Source organism: Zalophus californianus, chromosome 3 (assembly GCF_009762305.2).
Source record: "Zalophus californianus isolate mZalCal1 chromosome 3, mZalCal1.pri.v2, whole genome shotgun sequence".
Classification (NCBI taxonomy): Eukaryota; Metazoa; Chordata; class Mammalia; order Carnivora; family Otariidae; genus Zalophus; species Zalophus californianus.
This window is the reverse complement of record NC_045597.1, coordinates 73,561,163-73,586,054: the sequence shown is the minus strand read 5'-3', so window position 1 is coordinate 73,586,054 and position 24,892 is coordinate 73,561,163. Positions and strand designations below refer to the sequence as shown.

At 49.3% G+C, this 24,892-nt stretch overlaps 1 protein-coding gene across 1 annotated transcript; it reads left to right on the top strand.

The window, feature by feature from the left end:
* The first annotated feature begins 21,616 nt into the window (after window positions 1–21,616).
* On the top strand, window positions 21,617–22,873 carry GSX1 (GS homeobox 1). Its single transcript, XM_027588106.1, has 2 exons — window positions 21,617–22,028; window positions 22,494–22,873. Exons 1-2 carry the CDS (start codon window positions 21,617–21,619, stop codon window positions 22,871–22,873), a joined length of 792 nt encoding a protein of 263 aa, XP_027443907.1.
* The last annotated feature ends 2,019 nt before the right edge of the window (window positions 22,874–24,892 follow it).

The following is a 24,892-nucleotide window of genomic DNA, read 5'->3' as shown; positions in this document are numbered from 1 at the left end:
AAATCAATACAGCATGATCCTACTTCTGTTTGAAAATATTTTGAAAAAAAAGGGCATGGATAAAGCATGTCTTTTTAAAAATTTATGTATTTTAATCACCTAGCCGTAGAACAATACTTTCTAGTCTATTTATTACTACCAACAATTTAAAAATATTTTTGCAGGACTCAATCTGTCATCTCCATGTGAAGCACCAAGTACTTATGTATTCTAGCATGCATCACGTTCTACTAAAATGATGTCGAAGGGATGTCCTCCCTAAGGCCAGAGGCAGTCTTTCTTACTACTCTTTGAATCCCTGGGGCTTGGGACCATATCTGACATCCAATAGGTACACAATGCCTATATTTTGAAGGAAAAAAGCAAGAAGAATAAAAGTGGAGAGGGTAGACAGAAAGAAGGAGTCTATATCCTGTTCTTCTTCAGGAAGCATTTCCTCGAAAGAAAACTGAGAACAGAGGGGACAATCAGGAGTGCTTAGTTCAGTGATGAAAAGTCTCTGGATCCCAATTTCCTTATCTGTGAAATGGGAAGAACAATGCTAACTGCAGGTCTGTTGTGAGGATTCCAGGAGCCCCACACATGGTGGACACCCACTGGGCACCACAGTTGCTGTTGTTGTAGGTGATGATGATGTAGGTTTTCAAGGGAGTTGAATATTGATCTGCCAGTGAGGTCAGGAAGAGAGTGATGGCTCCTTCCAGCCTCTTCTGCAAGGCCAGGGGTGGGAAATGTGGTTTCTTGGGCAACAATGAATAACTCTATTGACAAAACAGTTGAAAAAATAATTACGACTGAAACAATTTTGGGGTCTTGCCCCAGAAGTCACTGGAAGCTGAAACCACCTCTGTTTTCTGGACATTTCAGACCCATCACGATCTTAGGACTTGCCTGGCATCCTGGCTTGATGACAAGTTGACTCTTAATGGTTTTTTCGAAACTATTTTCAGTCACACTCTTGATTCTATTGGCCAGAGACGGGAGTCGGGGTGTGGCAGATAAACCCTGCCTGAGCTCTCCTTCAATGACATCTGCCACCTCTTTTGGGTAACTGATGTCCAAAGCAGGTTCTCTGAAATTCATAGTCTAAAACAGGTGAGGCAGGCTGCTTTCCAACCAGGAGCCATCCCCCAAATTTTCCTCACTGTGTAACACCAAGGGGGTGAGGCCAGCAAGCTCTGAATTCATAGACAGGCTTATGCCTTGATGTGGACAGACAAGGCAGAATTTGGGTACACGCTGTCTAGACCACAGCCATATTTCCCTGACATTGTGGCTCCTAGCCATAAGTCTAACCAGGCAGAGGAGTCTGGCTAGGATGGCTGGATGCTCTTTTTCTTCATCTCATAGGCCCTGCAAATCCCAAAATTACATCTGTCTCTAGCCTTGCTGGTTCTCAGGTTGAAGACCATTTGAGGATATGATGGGGACTTGGGTCATGTGGAGGCAAGACTGAGACCCCCAGGCTGGGGAGGGGGTATGGCACTGGACAGGGTGAACCTCAAGGCAAGCAGCAGCCATTTATTTTATCTTGGGAACTCTTCTACATGGCCGTGCCTAGAAGAGATGAAGACTCATCAGGACATGAAATGGCTATTCACAGACGCTCCTAAGGCTGTCTATGCAGCACTAAGAGAAGAACATAGGCTTCTATCCTGTTAGCCATAAGGAAGAAAAAACCACGTGGACTCCCTTCCTGGGCTCTTCTGTGAGGGAGCAAATTCAGATACTGCATGGGACAAATGAGTCAAGGCACATGCCCTTCTATGCACCTTTGTGGTCATCCAAGGGGAGGTGCGAAAGAGGGCACTGCCCTGGGTGAGTGTGTGTTCCTGAGCACAAGCACTTTAAACAAGCCATCACAATTTTAAATTGCGTTCTGGTTGTGCAGACTGAGGTTTGACACCATGACCACATGGCCAGGGCCGGGGAGATGTGCACTCTCCTCTCAATGGCTGTGTCTGGGGGCTCAGGTGACCCATGACCCATGTGGCTGGGCCCTGAGCTCTGCAGTCCTAAACATGACAATGTTAATACTACTTCCTAGTGTTGAACATTCACTCTCTGTCACTCACTGTCTAAGAACCCTACAAACATCACCTCATTTTATCAGTCAACAATGATTGGTTGAGAGTTTACTCAGGCCAGGAACTGGCACTTAAGTCCTCATGACAAACAGATAAGGTAAAAATGAATACTCCCATTTCATCCATGAGGAAGCTAAGGCGGAGAGGTTAACTGATTTGCACAATGTCCCACAGCCAGCAGGTGGCAGAGCTGGGATTCAAACCACGTCTCTCTCTAAAGCCAGTGCTTGTACCCACTTGCCCTGGTACAGAATCTTTGACACAGTGCTGTGGATAACAGTGGCAAGTGGTCGTTCATAGTCTGGGAAAGGTTCCATAGGCCTGTCCCAAAAGCAAGATGCTAGGGGTGAGCCTAGGGCAAGGAGGAGAAGATCTCCAGGAGGTCCCCATCTCACTTTGACCTGACAAATACCTTTCCAAAACACATCAGAGAATATTTATTTAGCCCATGAGATTAACACTGGTTCTCCTTACATTTGCCAACATCACCCTCTCTCCAAACCTTTTCTTTTAGCCTTGGTGCCATGCAGCTGAGCATATCAGGCCCTTGTAGGCCATAGGCCCACCCATAGGCAGGGTCCACCTCTCCCAGTCCCCAATAGCACAGGGCACCTGGTGTTGACTTTGTGGCTCTCTCTGTAACTGGTGAGCCCTGGGGGCAGACAGGAGAGCCAAGACCCTGTTGTCTGCCTTCTCCTCTCACCACCTGCCCGGCCTGCTCACCTTCAGGACCAGGTCTCTGCCTTGCTTTCCCGGGTGAGTCATGTGGCTCAGCTGTACTGGAGACCTGACCCATCTATGCCTGACCACCACCGCCACAATCTATTAGCTCTTGTCAGGGGTTAAGGCCTGAGCCCAGTGTCCCCCAGCTGCTACTGGGCATCTCACTCCAAGTCAGACGGTCCTCCTGGAATCATTACACCCCAGCCCCCACTCCCAGCCTAGGGTCCACCTGCCTCTCTTTCCAAAGCATTTGGAAATAAGGAATAAGACTGCTCTGTGGAGGTGAACTGTGCAATCGACACAAAGTGGAGGCAAAGAGACCTAGAAAAATCAATGGACGCTGGGCCTGCAGGATCCCACTCTAACCTGATTGGATGTGAACCACAGCTAAAAATACAAAATGCCAATGAGAAGACAGATGGGTTGATAATGGAAGGTTAGAAAAAGTATACTCCCAAGACCAACGGCAGTGCCCATCTGATCTCTGGAAATAGGGCTGTTTGACCAGGAACTTGACCCTGCCTTATTTCCTTGGCTGGGTTATCTTCTAGGGAAAAGAATATATCTGTCCTAATATTATTATTGAATTCATCTAAACAACTCCCATTCCAATTCCAAGCTCATTAAATAACCTTCTGATATTAATACTGTTAATTCTGACAATTCCGCTTGTTGCAATACCCATCTAATAATAGGAAACCATGTGTTGACCTGGTCAGTTGGACCATTATGTTTTTCACTGTAAATCAGTAAGTGGGTATTCTAGCCTCATGCATTAGCCTATTGTGAGCTTGGAAAGGTGAGTCAGAACTCCCAAATGTAATTAAATTTGAAGGAAAATATAAGTCCTGCGAGGCAGAGGACCAGCCCCTGGTCATTGGTAGGCTCGCCCTGGGTGATGATCACCTCGTGGGAGTTGGTCAGCTTTCTCGTCTTGACCTTATACCACTTGCACTCACCAGCTTGGAGCTCTCTGGAGACCACTGGCAGTTGGATGAAGTCCAAGTTGTCCAGACTCCTTGGCCTGAGTGACCTGGATTTGCCTGGGATCTCAAGAGGCTTGAGATTGATGCATGGGCCATCAACTAGGGCCAGGAGTGCCAGTGTGCCCCAGATGCAGTGCTCTGGGCATCAGTACACCATGGGGATCCCCTACCAGGGCGCAGCCCTCATGTGACACTCTCACAATCATCTCAGGCTTCCTCCTCAGGGGTCTTGCAGTGCATTTTGAACAGTCCTTCATGGAACATATAATAATAATAGTACCACACATTGGCCTAGAGATTCTATTTACTAAGCACTTTTCACATCCTTTCATTTGTGTTTTGTACCTCTCCTGTGTAGAGAAACGAGTATTTTTAGCTTTGCTTTGCAGTTGAGAACACTTGGGCTTAGGAAAAGTAAATGACTTGCTCAAGGTCACATTGTTCATAGTGCTGGAATCTACATCTGACCAAAAGACTGCAAGCCCCAGGCTTCTTCAGACAGAGAACTGCTGCTCAGCCAGATGGGCTCTCAGAAGCATGTCTAAGTATCAGTAGGTCAGCCTGGACGTGGTGGCCACCGCTTAGAACAGACTGCAGATGCACAGGCCCGCTGAGGATGCAACAAGGACCCAGTTCTGCAAAGGGCTCCACCTTGCAGCCCCGGCTGATGCAGGAAATTTACAATTTGCTTCCTGCCTACACTCATAGACACTTATGTAAACAGACCATCTCCAAGACTTCTCTGGACAGAATTTTGTATTCAGGAAGGGTTTCCTTGGGCTCTCATTTACCTTGAGTGTCTGGGGCACCCGTGTGGCATCAAGACCTGATTAGAACAATGCTTCCGACAAGCATGATAATGATCACTGACTACACACCACCCAAGGAGAGAACAAAGGAAGATGGCCACACACATACCAAAGCAGCTTCCTGATCATCCAGAACATACTAACACCCACAAATATGCAAGTGCACTTACCATTCCAACACCTTGCTCTCTCCCTGAGACCTACAGCCTCTCTAACCTCTTCTAAATCTTCCCCACCCTGTAGCAATCCCAGACCTTCCGAAATAAGACACCATCCCCTGGATGCCCTTGCAGGACAGGACAGGCCCTGAGTAATTTTCTCTGGTGATATGTCAGGCCGGTGAAAGCTCAACAAAGAGCTTCCACAGGCCTGACTTTGTGTCATTATAGCCCTAGAGGAGGTGGCTCTAATTATGCTCACTTGCAGAGAAGACTGAGGCCGGCATATGCTGAGAAGCAGGAGAATCTGGATTCTGGAAACAAGGAGAAAGGGTAGAGAGTCAGACTACTGGGAAAGGAAAGGAAAGGAAAGGAGAGGAAAGGAGAGAGGAGAGGAGAGGAGAGGAGAAGGGGGAGGGGAGGGGAGGGGAGGCGGGGGAGGGAAGAGTATTCCCACTTACGGAGTGCCTGCAAACAAGTGCATGATAGCTGCCCCCTGGTCCCTTTAGTACCTCTCAGCCACCATTCACTAACTAAAAGGAGAAGGGGCAGCAAGGTTGCTGGACACAGCATGGGAGCCTGTGACAGAATGCGACCTAGACCAAGTGCTCACTGGGTGGCAGCCATCGGTGGCTCTGCTCCAGGCCATTTTCCTATATTGTCCCATGTGTTTCTCTAAATAGCCCTTTCAGGTGAGTACAATGTCCGTCTTGGAGATAAGAAAGCCAAGGCTCAGAGAAGGTGCACAGAGCAGAACTTAAGTGTCTGGGAAAACAGTTCCACCTGTCCTGAGATTCTGGAATCTTTCTGTGCCCTAAGGAGAGGCGGGGCTGCACTGCCAACCTCCTGCCTGCCCACACTGGCTCCCATCTCAGAGCCCCTCACCAGCAGCCCAGGCGCTCAAGCCCATAGAGCCTCTGCCTGGACTGGGGGAGGGGGAGTCCTGCTACCACAACACTGGAAAGTTGTCTCCATGGAAAACCAAAAACACACGTGGTTAAATCACCCACATTTATTAGGAGAAATTTTGCTTTCTAATGCTGCTATGAAGTGCATTTCCCAAGAAATATGTGCATATGCATCTTTTCCTCTCTCTCTCTCTGTCCCTCTTTCTCACACACTCACATACACACACTTTTGCACAATGTTCTATTTGGGGGCATTTCTTTTTGCCTGGTCTAGTGCAATTCTGCCCCAGCTGGTTCTTCTTCCCACTCTAGCCAGAGATCTTTCTAGAACACAAAAGTGACCATGCCATTCCCTGCTTCAGTGACCCCCTCTTTGTTCTCAGGACGACATCCACTCCCCAACCCACCCAAAAGTCCCTTCATACAGACATGCACTGTCCGGTACCATCCCCATGTGGCTATGAAACACTTCCAGCGCAGGTGAGTGCGAAATAGGCACCAGATTCTGATGACTTAGAGAAATACTATAAAATATCTCATTAATGATTTTATACTGATCACATGTTGAAATGATAATATTTTAGATTTTAAAATGTATATTATTAAAATGATTTTCACTTGTTTTTTTTCTTTACTTTTTAAATTTGGCTACTGTGAAATTTAAAATCACATATGTGGCCCACTTACGATTTCCATCAGGCAGCACTGTTCTAAACCCCATTCATCTCTCTGGCCTCGCCTTTCCCCCAGCCTCAGCCCTGTCCTCCAGTCCTATAGAGCTGCCTGCATCTCTCCCAGAGGCCAGGCTGTTTCTGCTCTGTGCCTTCGCTCACATGATCCCTCTGCCTGAGATACCTTTCCTGGCAGTCTACCCGAACAACACCTTCTCATTGCTCAACCCTCATCTCAAGAATCACCCACCCTGATAAACTCCCCATTCCTCCCTGGGTCCCTGCTGTTCTGTGTGGAGATGTCCCACCCTTCTTTCTTACACATATAAAGTCTCTGTGGTGGCACAGATGGTGTCTTAGACACGTCAATGTGACCTCAGCTTCTAGCAGGGTGCCAGTGACTGGCTGTTAAACGGGTGAATGAATGACCAACACAAAGGCATATGGATCTCAGCCTCCAGCCCCAGCTGCCATCCTGGTTCCCCAATCTCCACAGTTCCCTCTCTTTCCAATGGGTCTCAAGCACCTGCACCTACATCCTTTGGGAGAGGCACCCGCCTCTATAAAGAGGCTCCTGGGGCTGAAGGGCGTTTCCCTCTTTGCCCTTCTCTAAATGACTACAGTCTTGAATGATGTGGACATGAGTGACTTAGCCTCGAGGTGATTCCCCTCCCAAGGGCAGCCTCATGCTTTCAACCTCAAGTTCCCTCTTTGGAGGGGCTCAGCTGAAGCTGGAGCTGTACTGCAGGACACGGAAGTGACAGCATTCAGGGTTGTACTTCCAACTACCCAAGATGAGCTCCTAGCTATCTTGGGGGAGCCCCCCAAAAAGGAAGGAGCTTTATGTCCCCCTCTTCATTCCAGAGTTTTACGAAATCCCTGATGGCCTGATTCTGAATGTCCTCCAACTGCCTGGCTCTCCACCAATCCAGCGTGCTCAGACATGGGGGCCTGTGCTCCCCCAACACACTGTGTCATTAGCAGCTCCCAGTTCGGCCCGTCTTAGAAACAGCACAGGGTTTGACAGGCAACTGTGACTTTCGAGAAAACTCAGCCCCCAGCAGGCACAGCAGGAGTGACTCATTCATGGCAGCTCAGACCTTCAAACTAGAACTCCATCCATCACTGCCTCCTGCCATGAGAGAACCCCAAACCTGAGCTCCAGGACTGGCATTTCCCCAAGTCACATGGACAGTAATCAGCAGGTCCCTTTGTCCTTAGGTCTTTGCAGGAAATGTGTCTCATTCTAACATCCATTCGCAGACAGGAGTCTAGACTAGGGGAAAAAACAGAAATCTCCATTGATTGTGCCTAATGGAGGGAGGTTAATTTGTGGTCTTTGCCCTAGTTATTGCTAAAGAAAATAGAAAAGGTTCATTTTCATATTTGTGATGGGTAGCAAAAACTAAGAAAACACACAAAAAACAACTTCAGCTTTTTTTTTTCCCTCTCACTCTCTTTTAAATAAATATGACTGTTGGGTCTTAGGAAATGAATGACCATAGAACCCATTAAAATAAGTGCGACTAATGCTCACTTATGTATTTTGTTCACAAGAAAAAAACAACAGCCCAAAAACTTGATAAAAAAAGAAAAATTGGGGGCACCTGGGTGGCATGGTCAGCTAAGTGTCCAACTCTTGATTTCAGCTCAGATCATAATCTCAGGGTCATGAGATGGAGCCTCCTATGGCACTCCATGCTGGGTGTGGAGCCGACTTAAGATTCTCTCTAGCCCTCTGCAAATGCCCCTTCTTTAAAAAAAGAAAAGAAAAGGAAAGAAAAAGAAAAGAAAATTTATCTCAAGGTGGAAAAGAACATTGTTCTGAAAAACCCTTGAAAATTAGATTAAAAATGAAAGAAAAAGTAAATAATCCTTCAGAAAATATTCTTTAAAAATGCAGACTCACCATTCTGAGAAAGATTTTTGTCATAAATACTGTTTAATTCCTTAGCCAAGAATTTGATTAAAATAAACACCAGCCAACTGAAATGAATGAAAGATATTCGCATACTCCTGATTTTTGATGAGTTGAAAAGAGAACATCACCAGCATGCCAGACCCCTGTGTTAATGGTGCCATTGGAGAATAAAGGAGGAAGGGTGGAGTCAGCCTGAAAGATCACTCTGCAGGGAGAAGGGGAGGGCTTCAGTGGAAGCAGGATGCCGGGATCCCCAGAAACTTTAGGAGGCACTGGACTTCCCATGGTTCCTGGGATGCGGTAGGCAGACAAGCTATTACAGTCGAATATGAAAAGAAAAGGTGAGCCTGGCAGGCTGCATGATGTCAGGACCTGAGGTGGCAAATCTTCAGTCAACCTCACTTAAAAACGTACCCTACATGGGACACCCAGGTGGCTTACTCAGTTAAGTGCCTAACTCTTGGTTTCAGCTCAGGTTAGGATCTCAGGGTTGTGAGATAGAGCCCTATGTTGGGCTCCCTGCTCAGGGGGGAGTCTGCTTGAGATTCTCTCTCTCCCTCTCCCTCTTCCCTCCCCCACCCTCAAAATAAATAAATAAATCTTAAAACAAAACAAAACAAAACAAAAATCCTACCCTGCAATTCCCATGGTCCCTCTCTGGACTGAATGTTGTGTCACCCCCTCCCCCAAATTCATATGTTGGAACCCTAACCTCTAAGGTGATGGTAATAGGAAGTGGAGCTTTGAGAGGTAATTAAGTCATAAGGGTAGAGTCCTCATGGTCAGATTAGTGCCCTTATAAGAAAAGACAGAAGGAGCTTGCTTTCTCTCTCTCTCTCTGCTCAAGGGAGAGACACACTATGTGAGGAGCTGAGATGTCCAGGAAAGGAACACTTACCAAGAACCCAATCATGCTGGCACCCTAATCTTGGACTTGTAGCCTCCATAACTGTGAGAAAATAAATTTGTGTTGTTTAAGCCCCCCGGTCTATGGTGTTTGTTACAGCAGCCCAAGCTGATCAAGACATCCCTGATCACAGTTTCCATCCCAGAGGTGTCCCCTCATTCTCTTTTGTGTGGTCATTGCTATTGGTACTTGTAGACAGCATTGGTTGGTTGACCTAATCCTCATCCCGCTCCCTTTCCCCTGGTTCCCTTCCAGTAAGGGTGGCATGTAGCAGAAATTGACAGAAATTGCTCCCAGGAAGTGGTTCCTGATGAAAAGGCATTTGTCCATCTCTCTTCTACTACTCGCTGCCTGGAACATGGGAAGTTTGGAATATAGCAGCCTTCTGCCTACCATGCAGGGACAAACATAAAAACAAAGACAAAAGACAATAGATTAGGGATGCCAGAGAGGAAAGATAAGAGAAGCCTGCGTCTCCTAAGAGTGTTGCTGCTTAGCTGTTTTTTTGTTGTGTTGGGTTTTTGTTTGTTTGTTTGTTTTGGGGGGAAAAAAATCATGTGCCATGTGTTTAAAGAACTGTTAGTCAAATTTTCTGTCATGTGCAGTTAGAAAAATTTCTAACAGATACAGTGCCACCCCTTAGAGCACTGGACAACATTCCTTAATTTATCAAATTCTTTTGATTCTGTCAGGGTTGAAAGCCCAAAGGAAGACAGTCTTTCTCCCTACGGTCTCTTTAACCTCTATAGGGACAGAGTGGGGCTGGCAGGGACCGTGACTCATGCTTTGGTGCCCAGGTATACATTCCCAAAGATAGAGTCTTGGGAACTTTAAGAGTGCTTCCTATATTTTACTTTAAGATTCACGAGACCACTTATTGTATCTGAGTCTTTGGGAATGGGAATGACGAAATCAACTATAGTTGCCCTATATAGAGCCCTCAAAGCCAGACTTCTCTTGCCCTAGACAGTCTGGAGACTGATGGAGACACATACTGTCTTCCAGGGAGATTGGTACCTGAGAGTACCTTTTGCATCATCACCTCATTGGTGTAGGTAGAAACTGCATAATTGCTACACAAACAGGACTCCTTCTCTCAGACACGCACTTCCATAAGGTCTGCCTGAGCAGGCAAAGGAGAATTCCAAGTGGAATGCCAGGAGCCTGCGTGGGGTTGGGCTTCACAGGCAAGAGAAAGGGATGTTGGGACCAATGGTGAATAATGCAATCTGACAAACCCAACCCTGCCTTGGTATCTGGGAAGAGGAGCGTGGATGGGGGCCTGAATACATGAGCTTCTCTGCCTTCTGGGGACCACATTAATCAGTCCTCTGTGGTCACATTCATGCCTCCTCCACTGGAAAATTTAGACCCAAAGCAAATCTTAGTAAGTCCAAATTAAGCCTATTCTTTGAGAACTGGTTTCCAATAGATAATTTTTTTAAACTGTTTCAGACTGGGGAGAAAAAGGCTAGTATTTCTTCTCTAATGCTGTTCACAGAATCTCAGGCAAAGTGATTTAGTAACTGTCTCTCACTTTCTACTTTAAAAAAGAGCAAGTAGAAGTAGCCCTCCCCCACAACACCCCCGCAAACCCCCATTAAACTACAGCACATTTCAATCTATGCATTGATGACGAGGATGAATACATTTTCTGCCACATCGATGTAGTTAAATCTCTAGCCCTTATTTTTAACCCAGCACCATTTCAGAATCAATTTCTATGGAGAGAGAATACCTGGACATTTAAATCCATCAAAAAGGAGTAAATGAGCATTTCAGATACATCTATCAAGAAGAAATGCCCCTTCTCCCCATCATTGTGGGGCTTTGTCAGTCGCCTGTCAGATGAATGTCCGTGTAAGTGTTTATTAATCACTCTTGCGCTTGCTGATGGGCCTGAACACTTTGTTCCTCTACGTCTCTGACATGTACAAAGTATGCGGTAGGTTTCTTCTATCTGTCTCTTGAGCACAGTTGCTTACTTTGTTAAAGTTAATTTCCACTCATTTCTGGCTTTGATGGGAAGATTCCTTTATCAATTCAATTCATGTGTGTTGTCTGCAATCAAAGCAATATTGTCTGCTAATGTGAGCTATATTCCATGCTCTCTCTCCATTTTATGCTAACGCCTTCCTTCTGCTGGTCCTGCACTGGAGAATTTGGGGAAGAGGCTGCCTCCCTGGGCCTTCACAGACAGGCTGCCGTGATGGCTGAACCGGCAGCCATTTTCCCCTCCCAGAATTGCCTGGTTTAGAGAAATGATGAACTCTCTTTCCCGGGAAGCATCTGGATTGAAAGACAAGACGGTGGCAAAAAGAAGGTAATGGGAGACACGTAATGGCAACTTCATATTCCTACCACTCTCTGTAGGATCAAGTCTTACTCTGAAAGTCACCAGCCTTTATACCAGACCTTTACACTATCCCTCTATCCCCACGAGATTCAGTATCTCCCCAACACATACTTCTTTGCATCTTACCATGCTGCCCTTCCCAGCTTCTCTCTCTTCCCCATCTCATTCACCCATTTGCACCCTGTTAACTTAAGTCCTACTCTTCCTGAAAGATCAGTTGAGCCTCCCCTCCCTTTCCCTGCCCCAGGGTAGTGAGAGCTCTTTTCTGAATGCTTCTGGAATAAAACTTTCACCAAGACCACACTGGCACTTACCACCTCATACTAGCCGGGGAAGTGGAGTCAGGCAGACCCAAGTCTGAATCTGACTCAGACACAGAGTTGTATGGCCCTGCATGTCTCTGAATCCCTGTGGAAGTTTCCCCATGAAGAAAAGGAGTGAAATAATGTCTATCTTGTAGAGCTGTTGTGAGGATTCACAATAAGTTATATAACCCACCTATCACGGTTCCCAGATGATGTGGCAGCCCAGTTCAGTGGTAGCTGTTGTTTAAATCCCAACTAGATGACAGGCCCCTAGAGGGAAGTGTGGTCCACATGGTGCTTTTCTGCCCGCAGAGTAAGGAAAGTTAAACCCACATGATTCAGACTCCTTTGCAGCCAAGGTTATATATAAGGTTCTTCAATATTTGAAAGACAGAAGTGAGGTGAAACTTGTCAAGAACTATGAAGGGTCTGAGGTTTTTACTCTACATGCAAGCCAACAAGTTAGTCCACCACAGTACAGAGATGCTGGGAGAAGACAGGAGACCCCTGGGTCTGAGACAAAAGACTTATTACTGGCAGCACAGTGGTAGGCAGAATGTCAGCATTTGCTTATGCCGGTTCCTCAAGCCCCAGTTCCCCTGGGGACTGGAGGGTTATGCTACCTCTATCTCCAGAGCTATTTTCTATGCAGGCGACCTTGAAAAGACAGTCGAGAACAAAGCAGACAGTACATCTACACAGTGTGCAGGCACAAGAGACCTGTGGAAAATTGTCTCCCCCACAAGCCCATCTTCCTGAGGCCAGTTGTGCTCCTAGCAAGGATGATCATGGAGATTTGGGGGTTTTCTACACTGGCTTCCCAGTGTCTGATCACTAGCTTCATAGCATCAAAAGGAAATTATAGAAACAGCAAGTCCCTAACAATAAACAATAAAATGAGCCACTTGTTAGGAATATAAAATCTGTCTTTTATTAGTCACATATTATAGTTTGAGACAGTTCTGGTTAGCAATGTACTTGACTTGGTTTTAAAAATATTTTAGAAATTATCCTCTCATAAACCAATTGCCACCTAAAGGTATACTCACAGGGGAAGCATCTGTTTCCACCATTGTCTTCCTAAAGTGCTGTGTGAAACCAATCAGCAGGCCAGCTTGATGAAATTACTTCCCACAGAACTCAGCCCTCTTAGTGCTAAGTGTAGTACACGTGTTTTGTGCCCATCACAGGATCAGGAAATAAAGAAAAAGAAACCAGAAAGTTGAGATGAGTAATCTTAGAACTTGTCCCTTTAACAATGTCTTAGGTTGAGGTGGGAATGAGTAAGGCAGTGTCAGCCCCCTACACGGGGGCCATTTACACTATGAATGGGAGGCACTGCTGGAGAGTATAGTAATGAGAAGTGAAGTTTCTGCAGGGTCAGGAGGCTTATCAAGAGGTCCTAAGACAAGATGATAAGTTGGAGAGATTCTCAGGTTGTTCCCAATTTGTGCTTTGATCTTTAATCAGTAACAAAAGCTTAGGGAGGTATTTGTGTCTGGGATAGAAACTAGACAAGACAGAAGTGATACCTTCTTGCTGTCCTAGATTAGAGCCAGCTAAGATTAACTCCAAGGCTTTAGCTGATATGAACTGCCCCATGGTATTAGCCTTTACTTAATAGCTGGAGAAGCAAAAGAAAGTGACTTTTCTTAGGGATTCAGTTTATTCGTTAATTCTACATTGTTAGATGGAAATAGGACTTCTCTCTGAGGCACAGGGCTACTCAGGGAAAAACCACTATTAAACAATTCCCTGTGAGGGGACACCTGGGTGTCAGTAAGTTAAGTGTCTGCCTTCAGCTCAGGTTGTGATCTCAGGGTCCTGGGATCAAACCCCACATCTGGCTCCCTGCTCAGCGGGGAGCCTGCTTCCCCCTCTGCCCCTCCCCCTGCTCTTGTTCTCTCTCGCTCTCTCTCAAATTAGTAAATAAAATTTCCTTTAAAAAATACACAATTCCCTGTGGATTCTAACTCTTCAATTTTCTTTCCTTTTTACAGGGCCTGCTATATTGGAGACATTCACCTGGTACTCCAAAATGACACAGAGATCTGTACAGTTACAATTACTCAAGTAATTGATGACAGATGCAATGTTCTTTGTGGGAATTAAGAACAAGGGTTCTTGAGGATGAGGAGTACTAGCTAAATGGTGAGGACACTAATCTTTGGAATCACACATGACCTCAAGACACGGTGGTCTATTGGCTTCTCTGTGCCTCTACCCTTCTCAATGCCAAGGTAGAAATACTCAGCCTCCTGCCAGGGTTAAGGGCATCACTAAGACAATCCCATAGCAGCTCCTGCAAGAATTGAGGTGTCTTGACAGTAGCCTTTCTCTGAGAACCTTCCCTTCCTCTTGCTCCTTCCTACCATCCAAAGTGTAGAGGACACAGCCATCATCAATCACCTGCTCACTGTGGCCCTGTGAAATTGCTACCCCAAGTACTGAACAAAACTGGGGCTGTGTTAGGGGAGGTAGATGGGGGAGTGATGGTCACAGGAATCCACAGGGCTTTTTAAACCAATCTGCTCTGATCTCTATGACATACCACAGATTTTCAGCCCTAAACAGGTTCTCTGCTCTTTCTCTTCTAGTGGCTTGTTTTTGCTTTGGGGGGGGGGGGGGGCGTGCTGTTTTTGAGCCAAAGGCTTTCAGAGAATGGGAGGTTGGGAGCAGGGATGTGTCCTGGGTTTGCTCTGGTAACAATGGGGAAAGAGAAGTGAGTGTAGAGAGAACTGAGCAGCCACAGAGGTCTCCCCTGTCTGCGGGTTTTATTGCTTTATGCTGCCACCTGGCTGATCATTGAGTGGCAGGCTCCTCCTGCAGAGAAAGAAAGACTAGACCGAACATTTATACTGGAAGATCTTGAAACCAAGTTTCCTGATAGGAATCTTGCCCAAGGCCATGGACAATCCAGTCCAGCCTCATGTCTCAAGAGTCACTACCATCCATAAGGTACTAATTCTGAAGGCCAGGCTTAAAGGTCAGGTGTTTGCTCATGAGTGGAAAACTGTAGATGAGGCTGGTTCTGTTTCAAACCCACCATGATTTCTGTTTTAGATCTATAAACCCTTCCTACTGGAATCCTCAGTAAGATGTTCCACATTCACCTTCATGGTCCCTGAGTAAGAGAATCCCTTCATCCCTGCAAAAATCATCTTTGCTTCCAGGGATGTCAAGGTCAAAGAAAAAAGGAAAAGGTTTGTGGTGAATGACTTAGGCTGGACAAACCATGCCAAAAGAAGGTCTCACTAACATTCCTGCATCCCATCACCCAGGAGAGAATACACACAGCTCACATTTACTAAGGGCACACTCTGTCTTGAGCAGCATGCTTAGGGCTTTACGAATACGTAAGGAATAAATAGTGGTCCCTGGAACAAGATGTGGAAGGAGGCAGTGGATCTATCCCAGGCTGAGAGCATATGGAGTAAGGAGAAAACTCCCTGGAGAGGAAGCACAGGATGTGTGTCAAGGTGGGTACCAACTAAGAGACTGGCCTGCGAACCCACTTCCAGGAAACCAGGTAAAAGAGGGACATCTTAAATGTGAGGGCAGAAGTCCTGCAAGCTTCAAATAGAAGCTCTGGGTTATTGATATTAATTGCCTTCACCTGCACCCATTGACCAGAAAACCATAGCATTCAGATTACATGTACAACATCATCTTTAATCCTTTCAAGGGAGGTAAGTGATCATTCCACTTTTACTATAGAAAGCTAAAGTGCTGAGAGCTTATGAACTCTTGTGATGCTCATCAAGATGCAGCTATGATGTGAATAGGTGCAAAGAAAGGACAGTTCATTTATTGCCGTTAGTACTAACATTAAACATTTATTAAACATACACAATTGTGCCCAAAGCTCTGAGAAAGGTTGGTGACACCAATATAAATAAGTCTTTATCCTTGCCCTTAAGGGCTTATAATCTAGTTGAGAAAGAACAAGAGGATGTCCCAGAGGCTATGACATGATTACCATTGATTTCTTCATTTGACTTAATTCTTATTATCTGGATGGATCAGGGGTGGGGACCATGCTAGTAATAATGATGTATATCTGCATATAATAGAAAATTCAAATAACAAAAATGATAAATATTTATCTTCCACGCACATAAAATTACTTGATATGTACCTTGATATTCTGGCTCCTCCCATCTTTCTGCTCCACTATTCCCAGCATGAAGCCTCTATCTCAAAGATCATCTAATGGTCCAAGATGGATGCTGAAAATGCTTCTCTGACTTGAAAGGAGCCCTCCCTCCACTTGCTTCTTTAAATATGTGTGGTTCCAGGGATACAAGTATAATCATGGTTTTCCTCTACACTCCATTACCCCAAGCTATCCATCCTAAGACTAATGCTACCATGTTTGTATGCATAAGTTCCAAATTTCTCTCTTCACCTCTAATCTCTCTACTCAACTTTAGAATCACATTTTCATCATGCGACATCAGCAGAATGCTTTGAGGTTAAGATTAAAATATAACACATCAGCGTTGTCTGAATGGCTCAGTTGGTAGAGCACGTGACTTTTGATCTCAGGGTCCTGAGTTCGAGTCCACATTGGGGGTAGAGTTTACTTAAAAAAAAAATGTGGGACACCTGGGTGGCTTAGTCAGTTAAGAGTCTGACTCTTGATCCTAACTCAGACCGTGATCTGAGGGTCATGAGTTCAAGCTCCACATTACTTACTACTTAAAAAAAATTAAAAATAAATAAAAAATGAAAAATAAAATGCAACACATCCAAATATGATATAATGTTGCACCTCCACAAACAAAAGTAGGTCCTGCTTTTGAGTTCCCTGACTCTGCCTTTGATATGACTCCACTCCTTCCCTCAAACAAGCAACCAAGCAGTCATCTATGTGTTTGATGCCTTCTCTCTTTCATGTCCTCCTCCAGCACCTGCGAACGTACACAAACATAGACACACCTAATTGGTCTTACCCATTTCCCCCTTCAAATTCTCTCAAATATTTTCACTTTCTGATCCTCATGTCTCCTTTCCAGATCTCAGGTGGTCATTATCCATCACTTGAACTAACCTTTTCTTTGCTTGTTTCCCTACTTTTGTTCATTCAAGAATTCAATAATTGTTCATTTGCAAGCCAACTCTGCTGGATCCTGCTCTAGCCTCTCTGTGTCCCCATCTATAGGAGCTCCTACTGCTTCCAGTTATATTTCTTAAGTTCCCTTGCTTAAAAATCTCTGAATAGGACCAAGTACAAACCTGTTAGCACGGCCCTTTGTGGCTAAGCCTTCACTTCCGCTCACACCAACATTTAGGCACTTCTCTCCCACCCCACCCCCCACCAGGCGCACTCCACTCTGGCTCCCAGGTTCACTCACCATTCAACTCACTAGTTGTTCTCCTGCCCCTCGATCAAGTGAACAGGCTGCTCTCTCCCGAGGGGAGTTGTCTGAGCCACTACTGGCCCGGTTAAGTGAGCAGTCCCTTACTTACAATGAGAATTTCCACTCCATTGCCTCAACCCAGAAAAAGCAGAAATGGCCACTGATAATTCCAGGGCATGTACCACATTGCTTCTCTTTCTAATCAACCCCATCTCCTGTATACCATGAAAAGCCTTGGATAATGGGGCGCCTGGGTGGCTCAGATGGTTGGGCATCTGCCTTCGGCTTAGGTTGCTGTCCCAGCGTCCTGGGATGGAGCCCCACATGGGGCTCCCTTTTTGGTGGGGAGCCTTCTTCTCCCTCTCCCTCTAACGTTCCCCCTGCTTGTGCTCTCTCGCCCTGTTAAATAAATAAAATCTTAAAAAAAAAAAAAAAAGCCTTGAATGATAAACCCTAGCCTTGAGCTCCCAATAGGTTCATCCAAGTCCTGTAGAGCAGGACACTGCAACTGCCTTGAATGGGACCATCTTCACCCCATGAAGGAACGTGAGAAACTCCTGAGGAGGGCTGGGGACCTACAGATCTGCCATTCACTCCAATACACTGAGCTCCTGTGATGGTTCAGGCACTGGGGAAGGTGTGGAGGCTGCAAGAGAGTCAGACAATTCCTGCAGGTAAGTTGCCCCACACCATGCCCCTAAGTGCCTATGTGTATTAAGTGGGCAAACGAAAAACTCCTCTTACCTCCTGAGTTATGCCTCAGTATTCATTTATTTATCCAGCAAATATATACTGAGCACCCTACTATATGCCAGGAACTTTTCTGAGGCGGGATACAGTCATGCACCAGATAGACAAATAGGCCGATCCTCAAAGGAGCATATGTTTCAGTGGGGTGGGAGGGGGGCGGAGACAGAAAAACAAGTAAAAGACACAGAAAGATAGAAGGTACTTGTAAAGCAAGGAACGGGAGTGGGGAACGTGGGGGGAAAGGAGTGATATTTTTTAACAGGGTCGTTGGCCTCCCTGAGAAGAAAAGTGACATTTGAAGATGTAAAGGAACAAGGTAAAGGAACAAGGATTCCCCAACCCTCCTCCCAATTTCGGCAGTTTTTGCCGAGATACATTTGCTGCAAATATCTTAGAGAGACATTTCCAGGAGAAAAATGGCGTGCTCTCTAGAGACCAACAGGAAAGGAGCCGGTGTGAAAGAGAAGAAAAGAGCGGGACAACAGAAATTATTCCATGTTGAACTGTCCCTGATGGACACTTGAAAACCAGCTCCAGGGGCAGAGCAGGGCCCACCAGGCCGAGGGGCTCCCCGAGGCCCCTCACTCGGGCTGTCAGGCTAATCCCACCGCCTCCTCTCACCCCACTCCACCCAAGGGGGGCGTTTGCTCGGGCGAGTAAAGTTCACAACCAGCTGAAGCCAGCCCCGGAAGGCGCACCCACCAGAAAAGCAGTGCGGCAGCCAGGGTGTCCCCGGGTAGCGGTCCCCCGGGGTGCTAGGGCAGCGGCCGGAAACCAGGCGGCGGATCGAGGCCTCCGGGCTGGGCTGCGGAGCTGAGAGGCACTGGGCACTCAGGCGAGCTCGCGCCCCTCGCCGGGCCGCAAGTTCTCCCCGCGGCCCGTGCGCCTCAGCTCCTGCCCGGCCTTCTCCGTGGGCAGAGTACTTTCCCGAAATTCCCCAATTCCTGGGGCGCGCCCCGCGGTCCGGGACCGCCAAGCAGGAGCCCCCTTTCCGGGCGGCGCCCTCCGGATTTAGCGATGGCGGATTAAGTGTGCGTTCTTTCCAGGCCTTCCGAAAACACTCTCAGGGATGCTATTTTGCTTGCGCCCGGGTCGCTCCCGCGCCGAGTTGCACAACAAACCATTTAAACATTTCAGCACAAAACCCGACCCATTGTGGGCCGCACATTAAAAAGTGTTATTCGCTTTGAAGTTTTTGTCTAATGGCTCTAAACTGAAAGAAAATGTTTTCCTATTACTTAATTCAATCATAGCGAAGAGACTTGGTAAAAAGCCCACGGATTTTGCCCCAAAGTGTGACAGAGTTCTCTTTGTGTTTGCTTATCCTCCGCTGTCACACACTTTAATTCGCCTCTCTTTATCTGGCATTCAAAACTTTCTTCAATGACATTCAATAAGGTCCAGAGGCTGGAGGGAAAAAAAAAAAAAAAACTGGTTATTCCGCCCCCCCCCCCCCAGATATTCTTTCCCAGTAGCTTTGGCCTTGCTCGCATTCAGGGGCTCTTAACCCCTTCCTCCCCGGGCGCGGGCTGCGGCTCCCAAGAGAACTCCGCACTCACCCTTCGCTGGCTCCAGGCTCCGGGGTGCAGTTTCACCCCGCAGAGCCCCGCCGCACTCCTCTCCCAGAGGCCACTGCCCCGGAGGGGGGGGGGGGTGCCTCTACGGCCCTGGTCCCGGCTCTCGGCTCAGTCTCAGCCGTGCAGGCGAGCCCAAATTACTCAGAGAGCAATTGGATTGGAACCCGCATTAAGCTGCGCTGTTGCACTCGGCTAGTTTGCAAGCACCACCCTTGGGCGGGGAGCCTTGGAGAGGAGACTCTGGCGGTGGGGCGGGGGGGGGGGGGGGGAGGCAGCATCGATCTCCTGCCCACCCCATGCCAAACAATTAAGGAAATATTGAGCCCTACTCCTCCTGCTAAATGACATGCGCTTCATCCTGGTTATTTTCCCCATTGCCCCTCTCGTTACAGAATCAGTTGTTTTCTCTCCAACAGATTCTCTTTGCTTTTTAATCAGTTATAATTTGTTGCTATTGTTATTGTAAAGATATCACCAATGATGAAAAACCATATAAATGTTTCAACTTGGGGCAGTCTAACTGCCGAGCACAGATTCCCCCCTCCGAAAAGCTTCCCCCTTCATTTCTCACAACTCCATTCAAGGCTCAGAGCAGGTGACTGCAGCGATTTGGTTCCAATAAAATCGAAAGTAAACGTCTTTGGTGAAAAGTCCGGGACTGTAAATTCGAAATATTTATGCTAATTTCCCATTGTATGGAAAAAGTTCCTGGGCGAAGCAGCTTTGAGCCCGGGGACTATTTAAAAGGCCGAAGCTGTGTACACAGAGCCAGGCGTTTGAAGTTGTTTAACCATTGTGTGACCAGAAAGAAGAGAGCGACGCGGCAGGAGGAGGTCTTGGGGACAGGGGAGGTCGACCCGGTTGGGCGAAGGCACCAGAGGGTGGGAATACAACGGCCCTTCGCCCTGCTCCTGTGGGGCAAACTCCGGGAAGGCAATGGTTTCCAAGCGCAGCCCCGAGTCTTTTGACGTGGGCACAGTGGAGAGAGCGCCGGAAAGATCTGTGCCCCGCAGAGCACCTACATCGCCTCTTCTAGTGAGATGCTCTAGCTTCGCGGTGTAGGTTTTCATTTCCCATTCCTTGCCTCTGTCAGTGACTCTCAGAGGCTGTTCACTTTACATCCACAGCCCAGTCATTTAAAGGAAAAGTCTGGCTGACTAGCATGTACCGAACAAAGGCTGGGCGTTAAGGGCAGCATCAAAGTTAAGACTTTTGGAGAAACTTAAGACAGCGCTGAAAGACAGCGTTGGGGCTAGTGGTGGATAAGGAATACTGAACTCCTTTCCCCTCTCCCCAGCAGCACCTCCCCCCTGCAGGAGTTCGGGTCCTCCCATGCAGGAAGAGGGGAAGGGATTCCACAGGTGGAAATCCGAGACGGGCTGTAGGGACACCTATGGAGTGCACAACGCAGACCTGAGCTAATTGAGTGGAGGAAGCATGATCTTGGGAGCAGGGGTTGATGAGAGAAGGAAGGGGACAGGGACCCAGTGCGCACAGAGAGGAGGTGTGCGCCCATGGGAATCTGTGGAAGCAAGGCAGCGGGGCTACAAAATCAATAAGATAAACCAGCCGATCGCCAATGCAAAGCCAAAGGGGAGTAAGGAATAAAGAGAAAGAAAAGAATATTAAATCGCAGGAGAATGAGAAAATAAACCCGCAAAAGGGAGAGGAGGGGGCGAGGGCGCCTGTTACGGCGTGGGTGGGGTTGACAAGAATAGAGTACATTATGCAGTTCATTTAGTTAACAAGTGAAATAATGAGGAAGCGTGCAGAGTGAATGCCAAGAGAAAAGGCACAAAAACCCTATTGAGAGGCCCCGGCCGCTCCTGGCGTAGCCCATCACATGGCAATAGTCCTATTTAAGCGGCGCCGCCGGCGCCTTTCAGCACCACTAGCGCTGGCCAGCACCCCGAGCTCTCCGCGCGGCGCCCGCGGCAGCAGCCGCCGCAGCTTCAGCCTCCGCCTCAGCGGCGCCTTGAGCCTCCAGCGAACAGGCAACAGCGCGCGGCCGCGGCCGGGGGAAGGGCGTGGAGAGTCCCGAAGTCCGCGGAGCGCAGAGAGACGGCTGGCGGCGGGGCGACAGCGCACCGGGGCCATGCCGCGCTCCTTCCTGGTGGACTCGCTGGTGCTGCGCGAGGCAGGCGAGAAGAAGGCCCCGGAGGGCAGCCCGCCGCCGCTCTTTCCCTACGCCGTGCCCCCGCCGCACGCGCTGCACGGCCTCTCGCCCGGCGCCTGCCACGCGCGCAAGGCCGGGCTGCTGTGCGTGTGCCCCCTTTGCGTCACCGCCTCGCAGCTGCACGGGCCCCCTGGGCCGCCCGCGCTGCCTCTGCTCAAGGCATCCTTCCCGCCCTTCGGCTCGCAGTACTGCCACGCGCCCCTAGGCCGCCAGCACTCGGCCGTGTCGCCCGGGGTCGCTCACGGCCCCGCTGCCGCCGCTGCCGCCGCCGCGCTCTACCAGACCTCCTATCCGCTGCCCGACCCCAGGCAGTTCCACTGCATCTCCGTGGGTAAGACGAATCGCTGCGCAGTGGGACAGGGCATGGGTGACCCGATGAGAGTTGGCGAGCCAGGGATGGGGGTGAGGGTCCCTGGGCGTCCTGGGGACGATGAAAGTCATGCTGGGACCCTGAGGGGGAATAGTCAGGGTGGTGTGCCGATGGAGGTCTGGGAGAGGACCCAGGAGGGAGGGGGAGGGCAGGAGGTCCAGGTCTCGGAGGGGGCGCGCAGGAGCGAACGAGGGCTGAGGTTCAGGGCGCTCCATAAAGTAGTGCCAGGGTTGCGTGACTCTGGGAGTATCTGGGTCCCGCGGCTTAGCAAGGAGGCGCCCGCGGTAGCGCTGCTGTGCGTCTCGTTTGGGGCAAAGAGGTAGGTGAAAGACCAAAGTCCCGGGATTCTACTGGTCACGTACGAGAGGATAGGGCCCACAGCGCAGGAGAATGATCGCTTCCCTCTCTGCACCCCACCCCCTCCAGACAGCAGCTCCAGCCAGCTGCCCAGCAGCAAGAGGATGCGCACCGCGTTCACCAGCACGCAGCTACTAGAGCTGGAGCGCGAGTTCGCCTCTAACATGTACCTGTCCCGCCTGCGCCGCATTGAGATCGCCACCTACCTGAATCTGTCCGAGAAGCAGGTGAAGATCTGGTTCCAGAACCGCCGGGTGAAGCACAAGAAGGAGGGCAAAGGCAGCAACCACCGCGGCGGCGGCGGGAGCGCGGGCGCGGGCACTGGCGCACCGCAAAGCTGCAAATGCGCGTCGCTCTCCTCAGCCAAGTGCTCCGAGGATGACGACGAATTGCCCATGTCTCCGTCCTCTTCGGGGAAAGATGACCGGGATCTCACGGTCACTCCCTAGGCGCGCGCCTCCCCAGGTCGCCCACCCCAGGCCCTCCCTGCCGTCTCAAAGACAGGTCGTGGGACGAAGCACCGGTTCCTAGGCACCCGCTGCCAAACCGCGGCCACGCACGGGTTTGGCAAGGGTTTGCGGAGGTCCCGGGCCCTGGGCAGCGCCAAGGGCTTGGCAGAGACCTGACGCTGGTATTCCCACCCAGGGCCCGCAGCCGTCCAAAGCGAACTCCAAGCTGTGAATCCTGCAGGCGCTGGAGTCCTCAGCGATGCAGCACAGCGGCCCTGGAGGGCATGCCCGCCGGCCCTGCGCCTTGCTGGCCGCTGGCGCCTCCTCGCCCGACCTCTCTGGACTGGCTCAGGCTTTCTCGCGTCCTCCACTCCCCTCCACCCTGGGTCAAGCTGGGCCTCTTACCCCTCGGACGCCAGCTTGTGACCCCCACCCTCACCCCCCCTTTTTTTTACATCTTTCTCTCCGTCCCCACTTCTTCACTGCTGTCGTTTATCCACCCCGCCTCCCCCCCACCACAGACATACACACACATCTGCGAACTCTTGTTGTTATTGTTTTTCTTTTCCTTTCCGTCCCCTCCTCGAGTTTCAGGGGGCCCATTTGTCCCTCAATCAGGCCTTGCTGTCCCTGCAGCTCCTCTCCCACGAGAGAAATCGTCGCCCGTGATATCCGTGTCGGGGAAACCGACTCACTTTGTTTCGGAGACGCTTTGCGTTTCCCTAAATGAGACCCTGGCTCTCCGCTCCCGGCGACCCCTCTCTTCCCCAGACCCCAGACCCCGACCCCGCCCCGGTCTAGCTTGTCATTGTACGGTCTCTGTAATACCAGAAGATATTTATTTATTTATTTATGTACAAAATTTTAAATAAACTTTTTTTTCTTAGAAATCCACGTGGCTCTGGACCCCAGGCCTCCACTCAGGACTGCACAGGCGCCCACCTGAGTTGGGGCTTCCTGCTGGGGCAGGGCGGGGATGGGGTGGCAGGTCCGAGCTCCACGCTCGGTTCCGCCCCTCACCTTGCTGCTCCGCCAGCCCTTGTCTGCACCCTCCGCCCCGCGAGGACTCTGCCTTCTGTGCCCCACTTGCCCCGTGCCCTCCCTAGTCTCCGGCGGAGCTCCGGCCAGGTGCACGGGTGTGGGGGAGAGCAGAGAGCCGAGTCGGAAGGACACCCACGCGGTGCCTCTGGTCCAGACCCCTGCAGCGCCCCCTTCTCGCCGGGGATCCCGCCCCACCAGCAGCCCTGCGGGTTTGGTTGTCCCGACCGCCATCCCCATGAGCAGCGACTAACTCCCGCGAGAGGAGCCGGAGAACTCAGTCTTTTGCTGCGCTCTGACTGACATGTTTGTTATTTTTTTTTATTTATTTTTTTATCTATCGTATTTGTTAGGGATAAATTCCCAACAAGATGGTGCGGCCTTCTCTGCAACGGCCCCCTCGGCTTGCTCTGAGGCAAATTCTGTCAGACGGTGCTGCCAAGATTCCGAGGACCCCGAGCGATCTGGCGCCGCGGTCCCCTCCGGGGGCCCTGTGTAGCAGGCGCCCGTGCCTCCGGTACCCATGTTCTCACCCATTCTTCTTACACCCCCACAGCCCACTACGACTTTAGAATCCACACCCCAATCCTCCTTGGGGAGATATGCGGGGTTTTCACTCGTTCTGTGGACGAGGAGAAGGAAGCACTGGGGTTTCCGTCCAGGCGGAGAGCGCACAGCCGCGGAAGTGGGGTATTTCTGCTGCGCAGGAAAGCGGATCTGGGTTCTCACGACCTGCAGAAACCTCCCATTCCGCCTCCTGGAAACCTGGGCCACTTCTTTTCCTGCCAGACATCTCCCTGCCACCCCCCGCCCCACACACACACTGGGGTAGCCCCGGACTTCCAATGTCCAGGCAAAGCAAACATATGCCTCTTTCCTGAAAGGCGCTCCAGTTGGGGTTGCTCAACACAGGCGGGGTTCATTTCTAAAATGGTCTTTTCCTTCAGTCAAGCTGAACAGGAGGCGCTCTCTCCACCTCTC